Genomic DNA, 19106 nt, shown 5'->3' with positions numbered 1-19106 from the left:
GGGGTATTCGGTTTCAGCCAGGGAGGAGTAAATGGAGTTCAGTTGTGCTCTAATGCACCAAAACTATTGGATAAATTGCAGCTGTGGGATCCTGACTACTAGAGATGGAGCATAATCATCATCCTCCTCACAGGCACTCATGGAACTGTAACTTGAACCAGCTTGACAGGGGAAGAAAAAGACAAAATATAAATGAGTTTTATCTCATTTAAAGTCATTGCTCTGACCACAGCCATTCTGCCTTCGAGTTCTCTGGAACCTCTCTAATTGGTCTGGGGCAGCAATGAGAAAACACAAACTCATTCCTTTCGGAGGTCCGAACAACATGTTCCCCTATTCTCACACTGACAGCGCTGGCTCCTGCTATGCCACTTGCTTTTATTGTTTACATTTTTAAGTCAATTTATCATGGCCCATCAAGTGGGTAATGGCTGCCCTGAATACACAAGCCCCTTTCATGTCTCCCTCAGACAGCTCCACAAAGGAAACATTCATCCAAGACTGGACCATGAATAACCCCTCATTGAAAATAGCTGCTCGCTAAACAAGCCAAGGAGAGAGACAATGAGCCCTTTCAGAGCAATCACGGCCGAGGTGGGCACAAAGGAAACGCCAGTTGGACACATTTACAGTGTAGTATAACCCCCCCCCCCCAAACACAACCCAAATGATAATTGAAAAGATAATTCAAATATTAGAGTTCAGGAGGTCCCAGCTGAGAGTTCCACTTGGACATCTGCTCTTTGCATCTCTGCCGCAACACAATTGCTCCACACATACAGTAGTCTGAAACGCTAGACAGGAGTCCGAGGCTACAGAAAAGCGTCATCACGTAGTGCTGGATCACGTTATGTTCCACGACACGTCAAGTTCAACAACCACCACCACACTGTCAGAAGTGACTGGCTGACAAGTGCACTTCCACACGTACTGCAGGGTGTTACTTTCCTGGCTCCAGGACATGAGCTACTGCATGTTACCAATTTAAGATTAAGGCTGAGCCTATTACAATCGGATTATTTTTATTTTGGGGAAGCTTTCCCTCTCACCAGCAGTAACCCCTACAGCTGTGTACGCTTCTTCCAGAGGATGCTGAAGTTAAAGGAGGAGTCATTAGTCAGACTGAAAGAAGATCCGTAAATCAGGATTCATCCACGTACAGAATGCAGATGCTTATAATTAACCTTCATACTCTTCCCACAAGTATAGCCTCGGTACAGATGACAGGGCTCAATCCCAGAGTGGAATTACCTGAATTCCAGAAATTGAGGGGCACACAGATCCAGAAAAGGCTTTATTAGGAATGTTTAAGGTACAGTGTTGCATACTCTTGACTCGCACTGTATTTTAAACAGAGTTCAGGACCCAGGTAAGCCAGAACACAAGCTTTTCAGCTACCAAATTCAAGTAGCTACGTGTTATATACAGGTTTAGCACTGGCTTGCAAGACCCTGCCACAGTGAGTTAAGCCAGACTGACTTGCAGAGGGCATTTTTCCGTGTTACCAGAGAGGCTTTGCACATGAACCCCAGTTCCCGAGGTACCACAGAGCAGGCCTGCAGCCTCGTTCCCCTCTCCTCATGCGCTGGGGGCATACTGCATGGCTAGCCGGTCAAAGTCATTCTCCTTCAAATCAGAAACAAAAATAAAATTAACAAATCTTGAACTTTACTGATAATTTAATAAAACCTGCATTAGCTGAAGAGACTACCACTATCACAGCTCACTAAGGCAAAAGGAATTCTAAGAAGCAAGATCACCTGTATCAGTTCCTAATTTTTTTCAATTTGTTCCATTTTCCCTTCGCTATTATCTTTATCCTTCTTTCCCCCCTCCCCAAGTTCTCTCTTCCAGAAGGATATTTCCTCTATTTAAGCATAATGTCTGACGGTGACAAACTTCTGACTCGGATTAAGAACCCGAATCTCAGAGCTATTCTTTCAAGATGTTACCAGGTTGGGGTACATCACTCCTTCTCTTAACACCCGGCTTGTGTTTCCCAACATCTCTCACAAGGGCTAGAAAATTTCCTGGGAAGTAATGTGACAGAAAAAGAACATGGACCTGCCCCCTCAGAACTGCAGTCATGTTTACTGGTAAAGAATCCACTCACCCCATCAGACCCTGGTATGAGGCAAAATAAATTCAAATTTGTATTAGAAAGTAATTAGTACCTTTGCCTGATACTCCTTTATGAACGGATGATTTTTATGCGCATCTTTCAACTGTGACAAATAGCGATTTGTAACCTGATGGGATGAGAGAGATAAATTTAGACATTGAGATAATATGAGAAGCTGAGAGTTTAAAATATCACACTTCAACGTATTTGTTTACAGTGAGCAAAGACCTGATTTTCTCAGTGTCCTGAATGTTAGCAGCCCCAGGTAAAACCCGTAAGACCCGTGCATACTCTGCAATGCAAAATTCGTCCTTAAATAGTGGTTTCAAGAAAACAATCAGTGAGAACTGATCTCAGAACTCAAGAGATTCCTTTTTTCCACCCATGCCTTCCTCTCAAGTATATGCCATTGTCTACAACATCTGTATTTCCACACTTTATTGAATACTGAAGATGCGAGCTCCCCGCACCCCAGAACTATTCTATTTTGTTAATGCCAATCCTGACGAGAACATATAAAATGGCATAAACCCAAGCAAAGTTACCACATGCACTAGGAACACACAACCTGCCCTCAGCAGCAGGAACGGGCTGATCATATCTGCTTGCTGAGTACAATAAAACAAGCCTCACCTCTGGCGGTTTGCCCAAGTGCTGTGACAGGACAACAAAGTTGATCAGGGTCTCAGGATGGCCACTGTCCTGAAAACAAGAACAATCACCTGATCTATCTGACTTACCTCTACCGTGACTAAGTGTAACAACCGGCACAGCTCTGCAAGAACAAGTTCTGCCAAACTTATAGCTCACTTGACCGGAAAAGGCAAAGGAGAAGGAAAGGTAGGTATTAACAACGACCACCTTTAGCGATATATATCAATATATTGGTATTTTCGTGAAGTTTAACAGCGAAAGTCCTTGCTGTTTTTACTCTATATCCCCCTGAGAGCAAATCCACCTGGCAAAAACAGAAAGTACCTTGTCCAATGCCTCTTGAAGTACTCCCTCTGCATCGTCCCACTTGCCCTGAGCCATATAGCAGGCTGCTTGTCCGTTAAGTAGGAGGAGGGTGGAGGAGCATTTGTCTGCCATCTCTTGGAAGATGTAATAGGCATCTTGTAACTTCTCACCACCCTGCAAAGGGAGGAGACAAACACCCACAGTTTCATTACGTGTTGCTAAGAAGCCTGTACGTTCTTGCCATGTTGAAGGACTAGGCACAAAGTTCATTTCTAGGGTTATAAAGCACAGGTATGAGATGCGCAAGAACCAGTGTTAAAAGCTGTTGGCATTCATGTGATCTCCTGTACCGCAACAGATCGCTGTCAGACCATAGATGAAAGAAATGCAAAAATATTAAGTACCACTTAAATGATCAAAAGATCCAGGCTTCCATTCAAGAAGAAAAAAAACACTTCAAAAGAACCACTTCAGATGTTTGACATAATAAAGGATTATGAAATGAGATTTTTATAATTACACGCCTGGCTGTAATTTATAATTACAAGCCTGGCCTGGCTTTGGACCTGGCTTTTCAGAAAGTTCCAGCTTCAGAAACGTTCTACATGCAGTGGCTTCCACCAGTCAGAGGTGGGATCCCTTGCGGAAACTAAGATCTTAAGGAAAATCTATCAGCACACTATTGTAAGGCAAGGGCTATATATGAGAGATTTCATAACAAAACCAAGTGAACACTAAAAAAAAAGAAGTCTTAATAGTACAACAGGTTATTGCATGCATAACCTTGGACTTCACTGAATTTTAGGAGACTACTTATTTTCAATTGCCTGATTATCTGGACTGCCAAACAGTGTACGTTTTTGTCCGATTCACAAACATGCTTAAAGACAGTCTGCTCTAAGCACAGAATTACATTTTTTTGTTGGAGTTTAATTGCAAGGTCTGGATGCTAGTAACACTGCAGCTTTCCATTTTACATTTTAATGTTTTGTGAATCATTTAAGCATGGTTTAGCTCTTCCCTATGTGAGTTGAAGGCTAAGGAGCACAGATGAAAGACTGACAATCAAAACAGCCAGTTAGTTTGTGAAGCCAGCTACCAATATTTTCTGTATACTTGGAAGAAGGGGGGAAAAAAAAACCCCAAAACCAACAAAACCCCTGCAAGCTTTTCTGAAAGCATGATGTGAAAAGAGCCATCAGGAACAAGATGTGGAGCGGTGATTCTCAGATGTTGTAGGCCAGGGATCCCCATTTAAGATACTCACTATGGCCAGGTTCACCCAGGCAGTTGCCAGCTGAGTAAGAGTCGCATCCTCGTCTTGCTCCTGCATTTTCTTAAGTTCCTTGCTGCAGAACCAAAAGTGGGAGTCACACAACAGAAAGACAAGGCAACTTCTTTCGAGACAGAAACAACATTGTAGTTTCTTCTCTCAAGCTCTTCCATTGCTATAGCACAGCAGCCATAGCAAGATGGTAACGTGGCACGAACACCTCTTAATATTTTACAGAAACAATCTGTGAAAGACCTTCCTGTTTTACTTCCCTATGGGAAGTTAGAAACCCAGGACTAGACATTCAGACCACATTCTGCTGAAGTCAAGATTAAACCTAGAGCTCCGTCTCTTCCTTTAGCTGTATCCAGCTCTATTATCTCCACAGCTTTTGCAACTTGAAGAACAAAAATGTTCTGCAGGGCACCCATACCTACACACAAGTTGTTCTGCCCACTGCAGGTGTTGAAATACTGCACCCTGGGGGAGGCTGGGTGATGAAAATTCTGTTATCAAGGCCCACCCCACAAGAGCACACCATTAAGAAGCAAAGGCACACAAACCTACCGAGCCAGATCGAGCCTGTCAAGCTTCAGAAGAATCTGTATCATCATGGCCATGCTGCAATGAACAAGAGCAAAGTGATTTTCACAGCTGCAGGCTTTACTGCTCCCTGTGCCTTGCCTGGAAGCCTGCTGCTGAGCAGACAGGGGCACTGCCAGCCCCCAGGGACAAGCTTCCCTGCCGTTGGGAACCGACAGAGCAGGACCCAGAACAGGGATGCTTGCTTCTAGCTCCCAAGTGCTCCCTCACTGTATTGACATAACGCTCACCTCAGCAATTCTGAACACACATGAATCAATAAATCAGGTTCTTAGGTTTCACAAGGGAACAACAGACTTGATATTGTAGGACGAGCACCAAATCACTTACTACTAAGAAGGCAAACCTCAAAGTAGTTTCTCAATGGTTTCAAGGCTTTTTAGAGATAAGCCGGACCTCAGCCACTTCTACGGCACCTCTCCCTAGACAAGAGAGAGGCTTTGCTAGCACACACCTCCATGATGCCAGGGTGAGTTACACTTACCATTCCAAGCTCTCCCCTTGATGGAGAGTACGCAAAGCTGCATCGGGATTTTTGTCGTGGAAGTAGATGGAAGCAGCCATCAGCAAGAAAGTGGTATTAGCTATATCAACACTTTTTGCCATTTTCTTGTCCAAATCGGCAACGATTCCATCCCTGTGAAGACCAACGGTGAGAATTTGGGAGTGTTTCGTTACTTAAGCCAGACGAAAAGATCCTGCCCCCCCTCAATTCTGCTTTTTCGAGATTCACTGCAAAACCACAGAAAATCACGATAAAGACCATGCTTCTACATGAAACTTTCCACATGGAAGTATCTTCCCTGTTAGACAGGGCTTGAGTTCCAACTTATTATCCTTACCTTTGACTCTCATTTGAAAGATATTCCGCAAACATCCTCACTGCTTGGAGCTCAGGACTAGCACTGGCTTTAATTTCATCCAGGACAACACCGTATTTTCTCTATTGAAGGCAACGAATAAAAATCTGTGACTTAATAATTTTTGGGACACAGGAAACAATTGCTTACTTTCTAAAGCCTCAGCAAGAACGACAACAACAACAACCACCAGGAACGGCAAATTTCTACTTTATGTCTCACATCACACTCTACAAACACAGCCAAATTTCATAACCTCCCCAAGAGGACTATTTGCCCATACGCCATTTTAAAGATGATAAAGACCTCAAAAAGGTCTCATCAGGTCACCCTGATCTTACATATAACATGTTGCAGTCGCAATGGCATTTCTGTCAGGGAATGCAACACGTTCCAGTGCTGAAGGAGGAATTATTACCAAACTGCATAACGCTGCATTCACAGGACTCCGATTCACAACCTCCTCCGCTCCAGCCCTGCAGTCAGATTATGCTGCTACAAATGCAGAACTCGCAACCTCACCTGGGCGATGTAGGCTCGGAATAAGAAAACATCCCTCTCCACTTCCTTCTCCGGACTAGATGGCTGGAGCGATGACAGAAAACAAGAACCTCTCTCAGGGAACCGTGCAGCCATAACCGAACCCCGCAACAACGTAACTCCACACACGAAGAACGATACCCACCCACCCACACACACATTCTCGGGGCCCACGGGAGCCCCTCCTTCCACCCCGGAGTCCCGCTGCTACAGAAGGGAGGGGAGAAAGCACCCAAAACAGCCTGGGACGAGGCGGGCAGGGACGAAGGGCACTCGGGGAGCCCCCGGATCCCTCCTTGAGACACCGGGGCGGCCGAGGGGAGGCAGGTCCGAGGGAGAGACACCGATCCGCGGACCAAAGCACAGCCTGCTCCCCCACCACCACCCCTACCTTGACCCGCTGCGCCTCGTTGATGGCAGCCTGGTAGGCCCCGATGTAGAAGCTGTTTTTCACGTCGAAGAGCTCGTCGGCGTCGCCGCCCTGACCAGCAGAGCCCGCACCCGCCCCGGACGCCATTTTCCCCCCGCCTCAGACACGTCTCCGGAAGCAGCCGAGCCCCGGCGACTGCCGGGAGCCGCGGTCTCCATGGAAACCTCCCTCACCAGCCAATAGACACGCAAGGAGGCGGAAACGTCACCACTGCGCCGGAAGCTGCTACCCAGCAAAGCAGGCTGGGAGAGGGTCAGCAAGAGACAGCCAATGAGGAGGGGGGGTGGGCGGACGCGCCCTCCCTCCCGGTGACGCGAGGCCGGAAGCGGCGGGTGCAGACCGGGACGGCCATGGCGGAGTTCCGGGCGCTGGGCCTGGCGCCGTGGCTGGCGGAGCAGGCGCGGCAGGTGGGGTTGAACCGACCCACGCCCGTGCAGGCCGCTTGCATCCCGCCCGTGTTGCAAGGTAAGCGCTCCCGGTCCCCCGGTGTCCGCTTCCGCCGCCGTTAACGGCCGACTCAGGATCCCGGTCTTTTCTGTCTCCGTCGCAGGTCGCGATTGCCTGGGCTGCGCCAAGACGGGCAGCGGGAAAACGGCGGCCTTCGTGCTGCCCGTGTTGCAGGTGCTCTCCGAGGATCCCTACGGTATTTTCTGCTTGGTGCTGACGCCCACCAGGTACGGAGCGGCTCCGGGAGGGCCCGTAACCGGGACAGTCGGTCCCCATTGCGGAGACCGGTCCCGCTTCAAGCTTTCTTTTCCCCGGCAGGGAGCTGGCGTACCAGATCGCCGAGCAATTCCGCGTCCTGGGGAAGCCCCTCGGCCTGAAGGACTGCGTGGTGGTGGGCGGCCTGGGTGAGTGCCACTACCCGGTGGGGGGCTGGAGCCTCCACCATCCCCGTCCGGCTCCAGCAGAGTCACGCTGGGAAAAAGCAGAGCACCCGGGGAGGTTCTCTTCCCACAGGGTTTGTTTTCTTCACGCTGAGGAGGTGTTATCCAGCGCCCAAGGCAGCCGGAGGCTGGTGGGAATGAGGAGAGTGAGGTTTTCCAGCTTTAAGGACGAAATGATTTTAGGATTTGCGTTCAGTTGGCCGTAACTGGTCTCTGCGGTTCTTGTTGCAGACATGGTGGCACAGGCACTGGAGCTCTCCCGGAAACCCCACGTTGTCATCGCTACGCCCGGCAGGCTGGCAGATCACCTCCGCAGTTCCAACACTTTCAGCCTGAAAAAGCTAAAGTTCTTGGTAAGGCAGTTTTCCAAGGGTTTGGGGTTTTTTTATGCTTCTAAGATTTTTTTAGCTCTGTAGGTATGCATGCAGATGAACTCATTTATTTTCAGCTGTGCCTAGGTTTTGGACGAAGCTGACCGGTTGTTGGAGCAGGGCTGTGCTGACTTCACCGCGGACCTGGAGGTGATTCTGGAGGCTGTTCCGGCACGCAGACAAACATTGCTGTTCAGCGCCACGCTGACTGATACGCTGAACGAGCTGAAGGGCCTGGCCGCGAACAGACCGTTCTTCTGGGAGGCTGCGTCCGAGTAAGTCTTCATCCACTCTACCGAGTAGATGAAGAATCCTATTTCCTCTCTGTTATCTTGTCTTCTATCTTTCATCTCCCTTGTGTTCCGTCTTCGCTTACCAAACTGGTACTTCTTGGTGCTTTGCCTTCCCCTCCCAACAGGGTGCGGACAGTGGATGAATTGGACCAGCGCTACTTGCTTGTACCCGAAGCAGTCAAGGACGCATACCTTGTCCATTTAATCCAGACCTTCCAGGACGAGCACGAAGACTGGTCTATTATTATCTTTACTAAAACCTGCAAGTGAGTGCATTGTTCCTCATGATTGCTCTTAATGTAGATGTGCCTTTATACTTCTAGTTCAGATTCCAGATTCGCACTGTATTGGGTGTTAGGCTGGGACGGTATTTGCTTCCTTAGTCTATTCTGAAATTTGGTGGAGAAACACCTTTCCCTTTGAGCAATCTGGGGCTGAAGGGCCACCCAGAAAAGTAGCATGCCAGAAGGTCAAGCTGCTTTAACTCCCTGCATCTTCCTTTCTTCCTGCTGATGGATACTGGAAAAGGGATGGGGAAAATAGCTCTGTCTGCTCCCCTGGGCTGTTCCCTTCCTTTGGGTGGTTCAAATGACTGGGATTGAGCCGTGGAGCTGGTGACATTCCCCCGAGTGCAAGTGGGAACTCCGTCACTCTCTGGGGTGGGTGGGTGTGCAGTGGGTGTCCTGTTCCCTACTGTCAGAGTGCTTCAGTAACGAACCGTGTTGTGGTAATTGTAGTGGGAGCTCAGCTCTGTCCTGATCCATCAGCTTTACATTTCCCTGTTACATTCTGATTTTTTTTTTTTTTTTTTTTTTTTTTCCCCCCCTTCAAGGGACTGCCAGGTCTTGAACATGATGCTTAGGAAATACAACTTTCCTTCTATAGCTCTGCATTCCATGATGAAGCAGGTGAGTGATGGACAGATCTGGGATATGGATGCTTCCAGCTCCATCCCTGAGCCAGACGTCTGTCCAAGTCCTACAGCTCCTGTGGATCACAACATCCCTCATACAGACCTTTCTCTTTACAGCGGCAACGATTTGCAGCTTTAGCAAAGTTCAAGTCCAGCATCTTTAAGATTCTCATTGCCACTGATGTCGCTGCCAGGTGAGGGAAAAATGTCTCTGTTGCCAAAAGTCTTAAGCCTGCTTTTTAAGCACCAGAACCACTGTGGAGATGAGGCTGGGTTTAGCAAGAGGAGAGCTTTCAATTGCCCCCACTTGGGTAGGACAGGGTTGTTCACTTCTGTTGTAGAACACCTCTGAGCTGTGTTTTGGAGCCCACTTGTGTGTGATGTAGTGTGTGATCCTGGCTTGTTTTGCTGCAGCGGGTGTGTGTTCTAGCAACAGAATGATTTCTCTGAGGCTTAGTGTGTTCTCTGGGTGTAGAAGGGAATGGCAGGCTACAAGGATACATTGCATTTTGTGACTGTTGGAGAATTGCATGAGGAGAGGGTTTGTCCTAGAATCAGCTCAAACCAATAAAGACTATATTCATGAGAATACGGGGATTTTGGAGAAAGCAGAGGACAGGAACTTACACTGCATATATTAAAAGTGTTTCTCAACTTCTGTTCTCTTTCCCTGCATTCCAGAGGTTTGGACATTCCTACAGTACAAGTTGTCATCAATCACAACACTCCCGGCCTGCCAAAAATCTACATTCACCGGGTTGGCCGGACAGCCCGTGCAGGTGAGCAGGGAAAACTGCATGCTGTTTGCTGGCTAAAACTGGAATCCCAGTGCTGGGGCTGAGCCCTGAATGGGTGCAAGGAGGCTGCACAGCAGCTGCAGTGCAGTCTTTTCAGTCAGCGCCAGACCTGCTCAGATCACTGGCTCGGCATCCTGCCTTAAGATTGCAGTGATCACCCACCCTGACTTGGGTCTGATCTGCCAATAGTTAACTGAATTTTCAGAACAAATAAAGACCCCTCTGAGCACCTCGTCACCATACTGTGCGAGGCTGACTCATGGGGATGGATGGAATTTGCCATGGGTTAAGCTTCACCTCCCTCTGCTTGTCAAGATTCATATATCACTGTGTTTTCATCATCCAGGTCGGAAAGGAATAGCTATTACACTGGTGACGCAGTACGACATCCATCTCGTACATGCTATTGAGGAGGAAATCAGTAAGTAGAGCACCATTAATGCTACTAAAATGTGGGATCATATACGTTCCTTTGTGTTTATGGTACCTGTAGCCCTGATTTCATCAGTGCAGGATGCATGATCCAGAACATCAGCATAAAAATGGTTTCTCTTCCCTGTGTGGCTAAGGCTTGGAAAAGAGCAGGAGCACTTGAACCTCCATCAGCTTTGATTCTGCTCTTCAGTGTGCCAGGCATGAACATATTTGTCTTCCTGCTCTTTCTAGTGGAGGAGAAAGTGTGTTGAACTTTCTCTGTAACCTTTTTATTAAAGCAGCCAGGTTCTTCCTTACTACTGTGTATGCTGATGTGAACAAAAAGAACAGGTTGCTCTGCATAGGTTCAGACTTCCTATTTTTTTAGGAAGTAGACCTAAGAAATGCAACATCTTGTGCTATGGGGAGTTGTAGGCAGAGGGGAGGATTTAATCCTCTGTTGTAGGCTGAAGAATTCAGAGTGATCACAGCATATGACAACAATTCCACTGATAATCAGTGGAACTATATTGGGTTTTTTTACTAGCTGAGAATCTGCCCCTGGATTGTGTAACCAACTATGGTCTGTAAATGTTTCGCCCTGATTTAGAACTGAAGCTGCAGGAGTTCTCTGTGGAGGAGCAGTTTGTGCTTGACATCCTCACCCAAGTGAACGTCACCAGAAGGGAATGTGAAATAGTAAGTGTGCAAACCTGAAGCCCCTTTGTTCAGAGGACTGGAGACCTTGGGCAGCTGGGTGTAACCAGGAGATTCATTGCAGTCCCAGCGTGCAGCTCTGGATATCCGGCTTTGGTCTTGAGCACATAAATCAAAATATTTGTTCCTTTTTCTAGTGGAAGCACTTGGATGTGTGTGCATGGAGGGTTGTTTTAGTTATATTCCCTAGGTTTGCTCTATTATTGCACATTTTTGCAGCATTTTTATGCTGCTGAGTATTGCGGCTGGTACTTTGGGGGGAAGGTCTGCAGGCTCCCAAATGCATGCACAGTGATGAGGTTCTGCTGATGCTTTAGAGCTGTCCTGCTTTTCTCTGTGTCAGACTCGGTGCTTGGTTACTGATTGCCCTTTTTGCTTTGACAGGAACTGGAGGGAATGGATTTTGATGAGAAGAAAGAAATAAATAAGCGGAAACAAATGATCCTTGAAGGAAAGGTGAGAGTTGCTGCTAGATAAACTACTTTGATCGGTAGCTGGTATAATGCCATCGATGTGGAAAAAGAATGACAGTTCTTCCCTCACTGCTGTGGTGTGTCTGCCTCACTCTCCTTTGAGGTGGTGAAGTTTTACCTTAAAAGGTGACTGATACGAAAAAGTGCATCGGAGTAGTGTGTCTGACTTTTGCAGCCTACTTGGTCACAGGCTAGAAAGCAGCGTGGGCATCTAGGAAAGGTAAAGGGGCTGGCACGGTCCCTAGGCATGTCACTAGTGTCCTGGCATTTGCCATTGCAGGATCCAGATCTGGAGGCAAAAAGAAAGGCAGAGCTAGCCAAGATCAAGAAGAAAAACAAGCAATGCCGTGAGAAGGTCCAGCAGACACTGCAGAAGAAAAAGCAACTGCAGCTGAAGAGGAAACTGCAGAAGAAGATGGAGCGGCGGAACAAACTGCATGCTAAGGAAGAGAAATAACATCCTTTGGCCTGACTTGCTTGGCTCGGACTGCCCTGATGTTGCTGCTGCTTTGGGAATACTGGGATCTAACATATTTTAATGTGGACGCTTCTGACCTGAAATGAGTGTTGGAGAGTATGGGGAAGTTGGGTGAGGGGGAGAAGGGACACTTTGATAAACGGTCTCCGTTATTTTTCCTTCCTACGCAATGCTGCTGGCTTGGGCCATTCCTGGCAGGCTGGATCAGTCTCTTGGAAGAATGTCTTCCGAGAGTATGTTTCCTTCCTCCAGCAAAGACAAGGCCAGACCTGAATTCTTGGTGACGTGAAGGGAAATAAAGATCCTCTGTCTCTCTTCCCCCTTCATTCAGTCATTGCTCTTTCCCTTTCAAGGGCTGGTGCTTGCCACTCACACTTGTTTATATCAACAGATTCTCCCCTGAGCCAGAGTCTAAAAATACTGTGACAAAATGAGCTTAGTCCCCGTCTGTGCCATAGCCCAGAGCTTTCTGAGAGGAAAATTCCTGGATCACATGGGGAGGTTGTATTGTGTGGCTGGTCCTGGGGTCGTCTTGGGATAATTCTGCTTTATAGGTTTCAGTGATACTCTTGCCTGTGATTGTCTGCCTTGGCTCAGACTCCAGCCCTGGGCTGCTATCTGTAGGGATAGCAGAATCATGTTTTGGAGACCAGGGCTGCTGGGGACTCTGTTTTCCCAGATGATCGGTCAGTTTAAAGACCGATTCTGGCACAGAGGAAGGGCCCCAGGAGCAGGATAGCCTTGTGTCTTGTACCATCCAAGAGTAACCAGAGTGGTTTATATTTGTGTCTGCTCTGTAGGTTTTTGGGCCTCCCTGTGTACATTTGCATCACATATGTTTGGAACAGGAGGTTGGTTAGGCTGGAGGGGGCTAAGCTTTCCTAAGAAACAGTTGTGTTTCCCCATGGAGGCAGAACTTAAAATCCCAGAGTAGCTCAGGCCAGAGTTTAGCCAGCTCTGTTCTGATGTCAGGTTTGATCCTCAGTGCCTTCTTTAATGTTCAGAACTTTCTATGACTTCAGACTGAAGATCTGTTCTTTCTGTCCTCTGGCTTACAAAAATAGTTTCTATGGTCAGTGCCCAAATAAATATTTATTGCAACAAATGACTGGATGTTTGACCTTCTCCAACACGTGGGGGAGTTGTGGGATCTTAGGGGTGGGGAGCAGTACTTGTGTGGGCAAACAGCTTGGAGATAAAATCAGTTTTATTTCAAGAGATGAGCTGGATAAGGAATGAGCTTCTTGTGGGTGTTTTATCCCTCAGTCCCTTCATGCAACCCGAGCCCAGCGCTTCTCCTGGCAGCGTGCAGTCCCTGGGGTGCCTTTGCCTGACTCAAGCGTGGTCTGTGCACCCCGAGGTCTTGCAGAGGAAAGCTGGTGTTTCCCTCAGGGAAACTCACAGCCATGCACAGCAGGGCTTCCTGGTCCCTTCAGGCCATGCAGGAGCGCAGCGCTGACATGGGCTTGGGAGGTGTGGATCCATCTGGCTGCCTGGTGGCAGGCGAGATGGGTGTGATACCATCTGGGGTTTCGGAGATGTCTGAATGTGTTCCTTTGTCCTCTTGGGTGCCCTCCAGGAGGGAAAAAGCACTCAACAGCCTGCCTTGTAGCACAGCTCACTGTCACTGGTGGCAGCTGCTGCAGCGGCAGCAAATAGGTTTGTATCAGACTGATGCTTTATGAATACTAAATGCTTCTACAGCCTTGTGGAGCAAGCCTGTTAGCTGTAGATTAAAAAGACATCCTCTCTCGGACAGGCTGCTCCTACCTTCCTGCGGAGGGTGTTGATACTGCCTTTAAGTGTCAGTTGTTCCCCTCCCTCTCACAGACACTGCTTAACCTGCTGTCTGAAGTCTCTTTGCTTCAGCCTAGTGGGGGTTTCTCTGTTTGTTTCCTTCCACAGGTGACGTGGGGTTTGATCAAGGCTCTTGTCTTGAAGCTTTATTCAAAATTCCTTTTAATACGTCCCTTGTCTTTCTTGAGCAGCCTTCTCTGTGAGGGTAGGACATGTGCTGGAATTAAGAGCTCTCTGTAGTGCTGACTAGATGTTCTTGCTTCAGATAATCGGTTTGGGGAGTGGCTGAGTAGAAAAAGAGGTTGCTGTGCTAGTTGAAGGTAGAAAGATGCCTTAAATTCCCAGATTAGGAATTTACATTTTGCCCAGGGCGAAAGGACATTGGGTGACATTTCTGTATGCGCTATCAGTGCTGCCCCCCAAGTAGGATATTCCATTCTGGGCTTTCTAAGCATTGTCATAAACCTTTGGGATCCCCTAGGAATATAAGGACTTCCTTCTCGTCACAGCCTCGACTGTGTTTTGGCTGTAAAATCACTCTCCTCTGTGCGTGGCTCTGCCTGCCAGTCCCCCAAGCAGGAGCTTGCACATTTCCCTGTCTGTGCTGTGCAAGAACTGGCCCCAGCACACCCATCGCCTCTCGCCCGGTGCCTTCTGCAGGCTCTGCTCTCCCCTCCTTCAGCCCAAGCTCCCCAGTTCTGGGGGGGTTTCCCTGGCTGGGTTGCCATGGAAACTCTTCTCAATTCAGCATCTCCGACTGCTGCTTCTTCTCTCACCCGGACTGTGTGTGGCTGCTGCACACCACGCTGGCACGGGGGCTGTGCCAGGGTGTGCATGAGAGGATGATGGTCCTGCATCCGTGCCAGCCCTCCTCATCCTCCTGTCTCCTCTGGGTGTGAAACCATCACCTGGCCCCGCTGCTCTGAGGGGCTCAGCAAGCACGTGCTCCTCCGCCTCCCACCTTGCGGGGCAATTCCGTCTGGCATTTACGCCGATGGGTCTGTAGGCACGTGCCAAGACTGGCTGTCTTGTGTGCGTTTAAGGAATTATTTGTCTGTTCTGGAGCATTTCCCCCCATTTCTGCCCCTCTTATGGAGGACCAAACATCTCTGAGGAGTGCTTCCCAGAAGTTTTGCAGGGAGAAGGGAGAGGCCAGGATCCTCCTAGGTAAGATACACAGTATTTGATAAATCCTCCACACTGGCACTTCTGCTGAGCAAGGAAATGTAAAAAGTGGGGACAGGTTTGGGAACACAGCAGTCACCTTCAGGAGCTGGCATCCCCTTCATCTATGGATGCTGTATCAGGCAGGAAAGCTCTGGATCTCTACAGTGAAGAAAAGGCAGCTGCAATGAAATAGTCTGGGGTAATCTCTGGGCTGGGCTTTTGGTTCCTCTCTGCTGAGAACAGCAGTGCTGCATTGGAGCTTGTGTTCCAGCTTTGCTGCTGCTGGCTGCAAGCACAGCCATTTTCAGCTCTCCCCTCGCAGGGGCTGCACTTGGTGTGCACACCCCACCTCTGTGTGCATTTCACACAGCTCTATATCCACCTGGGTTCTTCCTGCTGTCCAGAATCTCACTGGTCCAGCTTGCCATGTGTCAGCTGCTGCTTTACCTTTGGATGCTCTTTGCAAACACGAACTAACAACTCAGCTGTTTTGAAAGCCTTAAAAAGCTGCTTAACAAGATTTTTCTACCAGGAATGGCCTTTTCCCCTCCAAGCAGCTTGTGTGCAGCTCTGGGGGGGTCGTGCCGCCAGGTTAGCCAGTAGATGGCAGTTGGTGTGCTCTGGACACCCCCACTGCTGGCTCTGGTCCTTGTTCAGAGGGAAACAGGGCACAGGGCTTCTTGGCTGGGCAGCTGGGTATTAAAGATTCAGCTTGAGAAAGCAGGGAGACAGTGGGGGGACAGGGACTGCCCATACAGCAGTCAGGCCCCAACCAGGTGCTGATGCCAGCAGGATCCTCCTGGGTCAGCGCTTCAAGCCTCAGCGCTTTCCCTTTACTTGCAGGGCAGGACTGATCCTGAACCCTGCAATGCTCCATCAGAGTTATGGCTGCTTCTCTGTTCCAGGGCTCTCCTCCCAACTTCTTGCAGTTTCTTTGTTGAACCTTCACCTTCCCTGCTGCACCTTAAAGCTCTTCCCTGCCAGATTTTGTTGATTAAACTCCTTATCCGTGGCACACCCTCCTTCAGGGCTTGACTGCAGCTGCCTGGACATGTGTCTTCCGTCTGGGTATGACATGCTTGACACTGTAACTCCCCTACTTCCTCCCTGCCAGCATCAGGACTCCAAAAATGGGACAGAGGGAAGGAATACCTGGAATTTTTTTTCTTCTGTTGCTAAGAAAACCTCCCTGCTAGCTCTGTTTAATTCATAACCATCTCTCACTCCCTGCAGCAGCTCTGTCTCCTGGGAACGCATCCCTGCATGACTTGCTTTGGATCCTGTCACCTCTGGGACACAAAGCAGTTGTCAAGGAGCAGAAGACTCTGCTCCAGCTGTGCAAAGAGAAGCTGTGAGCACAGCACTACCCTGCTGCAGTGGCTCATCCCCATCCCTTCATCTCTGCTCAGTACTTCCCAGTACTTCCCAGTATCATTCTTGAATTCCCAAGCCCAAACATCACAAGCTGTGCTGCTCCCACGTTGAGACCACAGGAGAGGTGGCACTCATGCCACCAATCTCTAGGCTCAGACACTGTTTTCATCTACCCATAACAAGGTCTGGACATTAATATTTCCAGCCAGTAAGGCTAGAGTGATATGTTTTCTGTCTGTTGCCTGCTGGGATTTGAAACCCTGTTAGCCCAGCATCGGTGGAAACAGAAGGCAGAGACTAAATACAGCATCCTCTCTCACTTGTTCTGCCAGCTAGCAACAGGGTGAGGAGCTAGAGCTGAGGCAGAGGCTGCCCCGTTCTCTCCGGAGCACACAGTGCCATGGAGTACATGAGCAAGGGGTGATAATTCACATTTGTGGCAGCCTATACAAGTCCCAGTGAACTAGAAAGGGGACATATGCCCTGGAATAGCTGGTGCTGCAGACTGCAGAGCCCTTCCCTGCATGCCATGGGGACACAGGCGATACCAGCCTCCTGCCCCTTTCCACCCGGCGACTTCCTACAGCTGCAGCTGACAGCGGCATCCGAGGAAATGGAATTTGGTACCTTTGATTCTCATTTCCCAGGCTTGCACTCAGCAGAGCCCAGGGAGCTGAGTGGATGCAAACCGTGCTTCAGCTGTGAGTTTACTGGAGCGTGCAAGTGTTGCTCCTTTGGATTACCTGTTGCTAGAGCTGCCAGTCTCTTGTGTCTGGAGTGTTGCTTGCTCTTACCACAAGTGTCTCATTTCCAGCATTATTCCAGCTGCTGCTTTTTTGGTAGGGTGAAGGGAAGCTGGCGGAGGAGGTAGGACCTTGTGCAGAGATGATTAGTGCTGTAGCTCATGTTCTTTTCCCTCGGAGCAGAAACTGCCTTTACACACCACAATCTAATAACGATAATAATTATAAATTACTCTGGGAAAGGGGACTGTGAACCTCACTGGATTTGGGGGTTTATTATGTGTTCGTGGACTTTTTCCAAAACACACATTTAATTGCCTTCTCTGGTGCACACGGAAATTGTCTTCCAGTGTGTGTTTGGGGGGGGTGTAACACTCACAGAGTACGCTTGCCTGTGCTGTCAAGTGTAAACAGACCATTTCTGAACTAAAAATAACCTAGCCTCTGAGTAACAGAGCAGCTGATCTCTGCAGCCCAGATGCAGGAGCTCAAAAGGGTTAGGTCACCTATTTTTCATTAATGGTGCTATTTAATTACAAATTCCCCCAAGTTTGATCCTTTGGAGATTTAAAACAAAGTGCCTCGTTGCTTTCTCTCCATCAAGAACTTGCTTCACTGTGTTCTTACAAAAATACAGATATCAAAGATGATCTGTTAAGTAACTTTGATGTAAGGCTGCCTAACAACACAACACGCATTACCAGGGGGTTCTGCAGCAGCTTTTTGGGAAGAGAAAGATTTTTATCTCTTTAAAATCACTTAACGGACTTAGGGTATTAACCAGTCTGGCCTGTGCTAACCTTTTCTTCTCCTGGCTCTCCAGGCACCTTGTAGATGCTAGTAATTTAAGTCCAACAGTCCTTCAGGGAAGGTAATTATCTACTTTGTGGAGGAGGAGGAATCAAAGCCTGGAGAGGTGAGGGAGTTTGCAGAGCGAGCCAGTGGCAGAGCTGGTGGTGGTCTGCCACGCTGAGTGCCAGGCCAGCTCTAGGTCTGGACTACATTTGCATTCCTGCTCACCCTGGAAGGCCTGTATTGGCATCTGTCAGATGGCATTTGCATTAGACACATCCTTTTTCTGAGGCTCTATTATTGGCACGTCCTGTAATAGCAAAGATTCATTTCCTCTTGCTGAGCTGGTCAGAAGGACCTTGTCTTGGGTCTGGATTCAGAGCAGAGAACCACACCTTGCTGCTGTTCATCAGAACGTTGTGCAACGAGGGGAAGGTTGCAAGATATTTTATTTGTTCATCCTGATCTCATACGTGAGCCATTTTCCCCATGTTCCCTTTATTAATGTTCTGTCTAGGTTTTCTATGAATAATTAAGATCCTAATTTGCCAAAAGAATTAGGTCTCTCAAGGTACCTGCAATCAGTAGCATTTCTCCTCCACCAAGGAAGCCACTGTTATTCAGTCGCTGACAGTAATTGTTATTGTGAGACAGAAGTAAACACAAAACTGCAGCCTTGCCACTCAGCGCTGGCTTTTGTAACACAAGATTTTCTCTTTTTGAAGCAAGAGAAGCATAAACAGGGAAGGGGTGAGGGTTGGGAAGTGCATGGTGGGAATGTGTTAGAGTGCTGCTGTTCTGAAACACAATTGAAGTTCTTTTTAAATGCTCAATAGAGTGGGGCAGATGGAATTAGTGCTTTGCTGCTATACCATCTACAGTAGGGTTGTCTCATTGCTAACCACAGATTTAGGGCATTTGTGGAAATAGCTGGTGATGAATGGGTTTTCATTAGTTTGGAAGAGGGGAAAGACTGCAACGGAAAGTGCCTCCCAGAACCATCCATCACACTGCCCTGCGATGCCTCAATAAAAGACTTTTAACAAATGCTGAGCACAGGACAGATCTCATCAAAAAGCCACTATTCAGATTATTCTGGCAA

General features: G+C 48.2%; 2 protein-coding genes across 3 annotated transcripts; one reads left to right on the top strand and one right to left on the bottom strand.

Moving 5' to 3' along the window:
• Positions 1–1281: 1281 nt before the first annotated feature.
• On the bottom strand, positions 1282–6968 carry COPE (coatomer protein complex, subunit epsilon). The gene is made up of 10 exons (XM_010563241.1): positions 6750–6968; positions 6341–6403; positions 5801–5901; positions 5443–5595; positions 4923–4976; positions 4350–4431; positions 3101–3256; positions 2756–2824; positions 2175–2249; positions 1282–1626 (listed from the first exon to the last, which is right to left on the bottom strand). The coding sequence occupies exons 1-10, from the start codon at positions 6873–6875 to the stop codon at positions 1579–1581; spliced, it is 927 nt and encodes a 308-aa protein (XP_010561543.1). The 5' UTR covers positions 6876–6968; the 3' UTR covers positions 1282–1578.
• Positions 6969–7123: 155 nt separating this feature from the next.
• Positions 7124–12760, top strand: DDX49 (DEAD (Asp-Glu-Ala-Asp) box polypeptide 49). 2 transcript variants are annotated; one of them, XR_774093.1, is made up of 13 exons: positions 7124–7253; positions 7339–7462; positions 7554–7639; positions 7907–8028; positions 8134–8321; positions 8465–8605; positions 9172–9247; positions 9370–9446; positions 9934–10031; positions 10396–10470; positions 11074–11162; positions 11565–11779; positions 11934–12007. XR_774093.1 is itself a non-coding variant. In XM_010563239.1 (13 exons), the coding sequence occupies exons 1-13, from the start codon at positions 7139–7141 to the stop codon at positions 12108–12110; spliced, it is 1440 nt and encodes a 479-aa protein (XP_010561541.1). In that variant the 5' UTR covers positions 7124–7138; the 3' UTR covers positions 12111–12760. The 2 variants fall into 2 exon arrangements, 1 of the variants encoding a protein (XP_010561541.1); XM_010563239.1 differs by having other exon boundaries at positions 11565–11636; positions 11934–12760.
• Positions 12761–19106: the final 6346 nt, after the last annotated feature.

Source organism: Haliaeetus leucocephalus, unplaced genomic scaffold (genome assembly GCF_000737465.1).
Source record: "Haliaeetus leucocephalus isolate CR32 unplaced genomic scaffold, Haliaeetus_leucocephalus-4.0 Scaffold164, whole genome shotgun sequence".
Classification (NCBI taxonomy): Eukaryota; Metazoa; Chordata; class Aves; order Accipitriformes; family Accipitridae; genus Haliaeetus; species Haliaeetus leucocephalus.
Note: the sequence above shows the minus strand (reverse complement) of the source record. Positions and strands in the feature narration are given on the sequence as shown.

What these genes read in the sequence shown, in the direction of transcription:
- COPE (XM_010563241.1), bottom strand. Translation starts at nt 6,875, where the DNA reads ATGGCGTCCGGGGCGGGTGCGGGCTCTGCTGGTCAGGGCGGCGACGCC. An exon ending in CAAGGGGAGAGCTTGGAATG is followed by an intron (nt 4,977 to 5,442) that starts GTAAGTGTAACT and finishes TGTTCATTGCAG; the next exon opens with CATGGCCATGATGATACAGA. An exon ending in CCTGGGTGAACCTGGCCATA is followed by an intron (nt 3,257 to 4,349) that starts GTGAGTATCTTA and finishes CTCCCTTTGCAG; the next exon opens with GGTGGTGAGAAGTTACAAGA.
- DDX49 (XM_010563239.1), top strand. Translation starts at nt 7,139, where the DNA reads ATGGCGGAGTTCCGGGCGCTGGGCCTGGCGCCGTGGCTGGCGGAGCAG. An exon ending in TTCTGGGAGGCTGCGTCCGA is followed by an intron (nt 8,322 to 8,464) that starts GTAAGTCTTCAT and finishes CCCTCCCAACAG; the next exon opens with GGTGCGGACAGTGGATGAAT. An exon ending in ATCTTTACTAAAACCTGCAA is followed by an intron (nt 8,606 to 9,171) that starts GTGAGTGCATTG and finishes CCCCCCTTCAAG; the next exon opens with GGACTGCCAGGTCTTGAACA.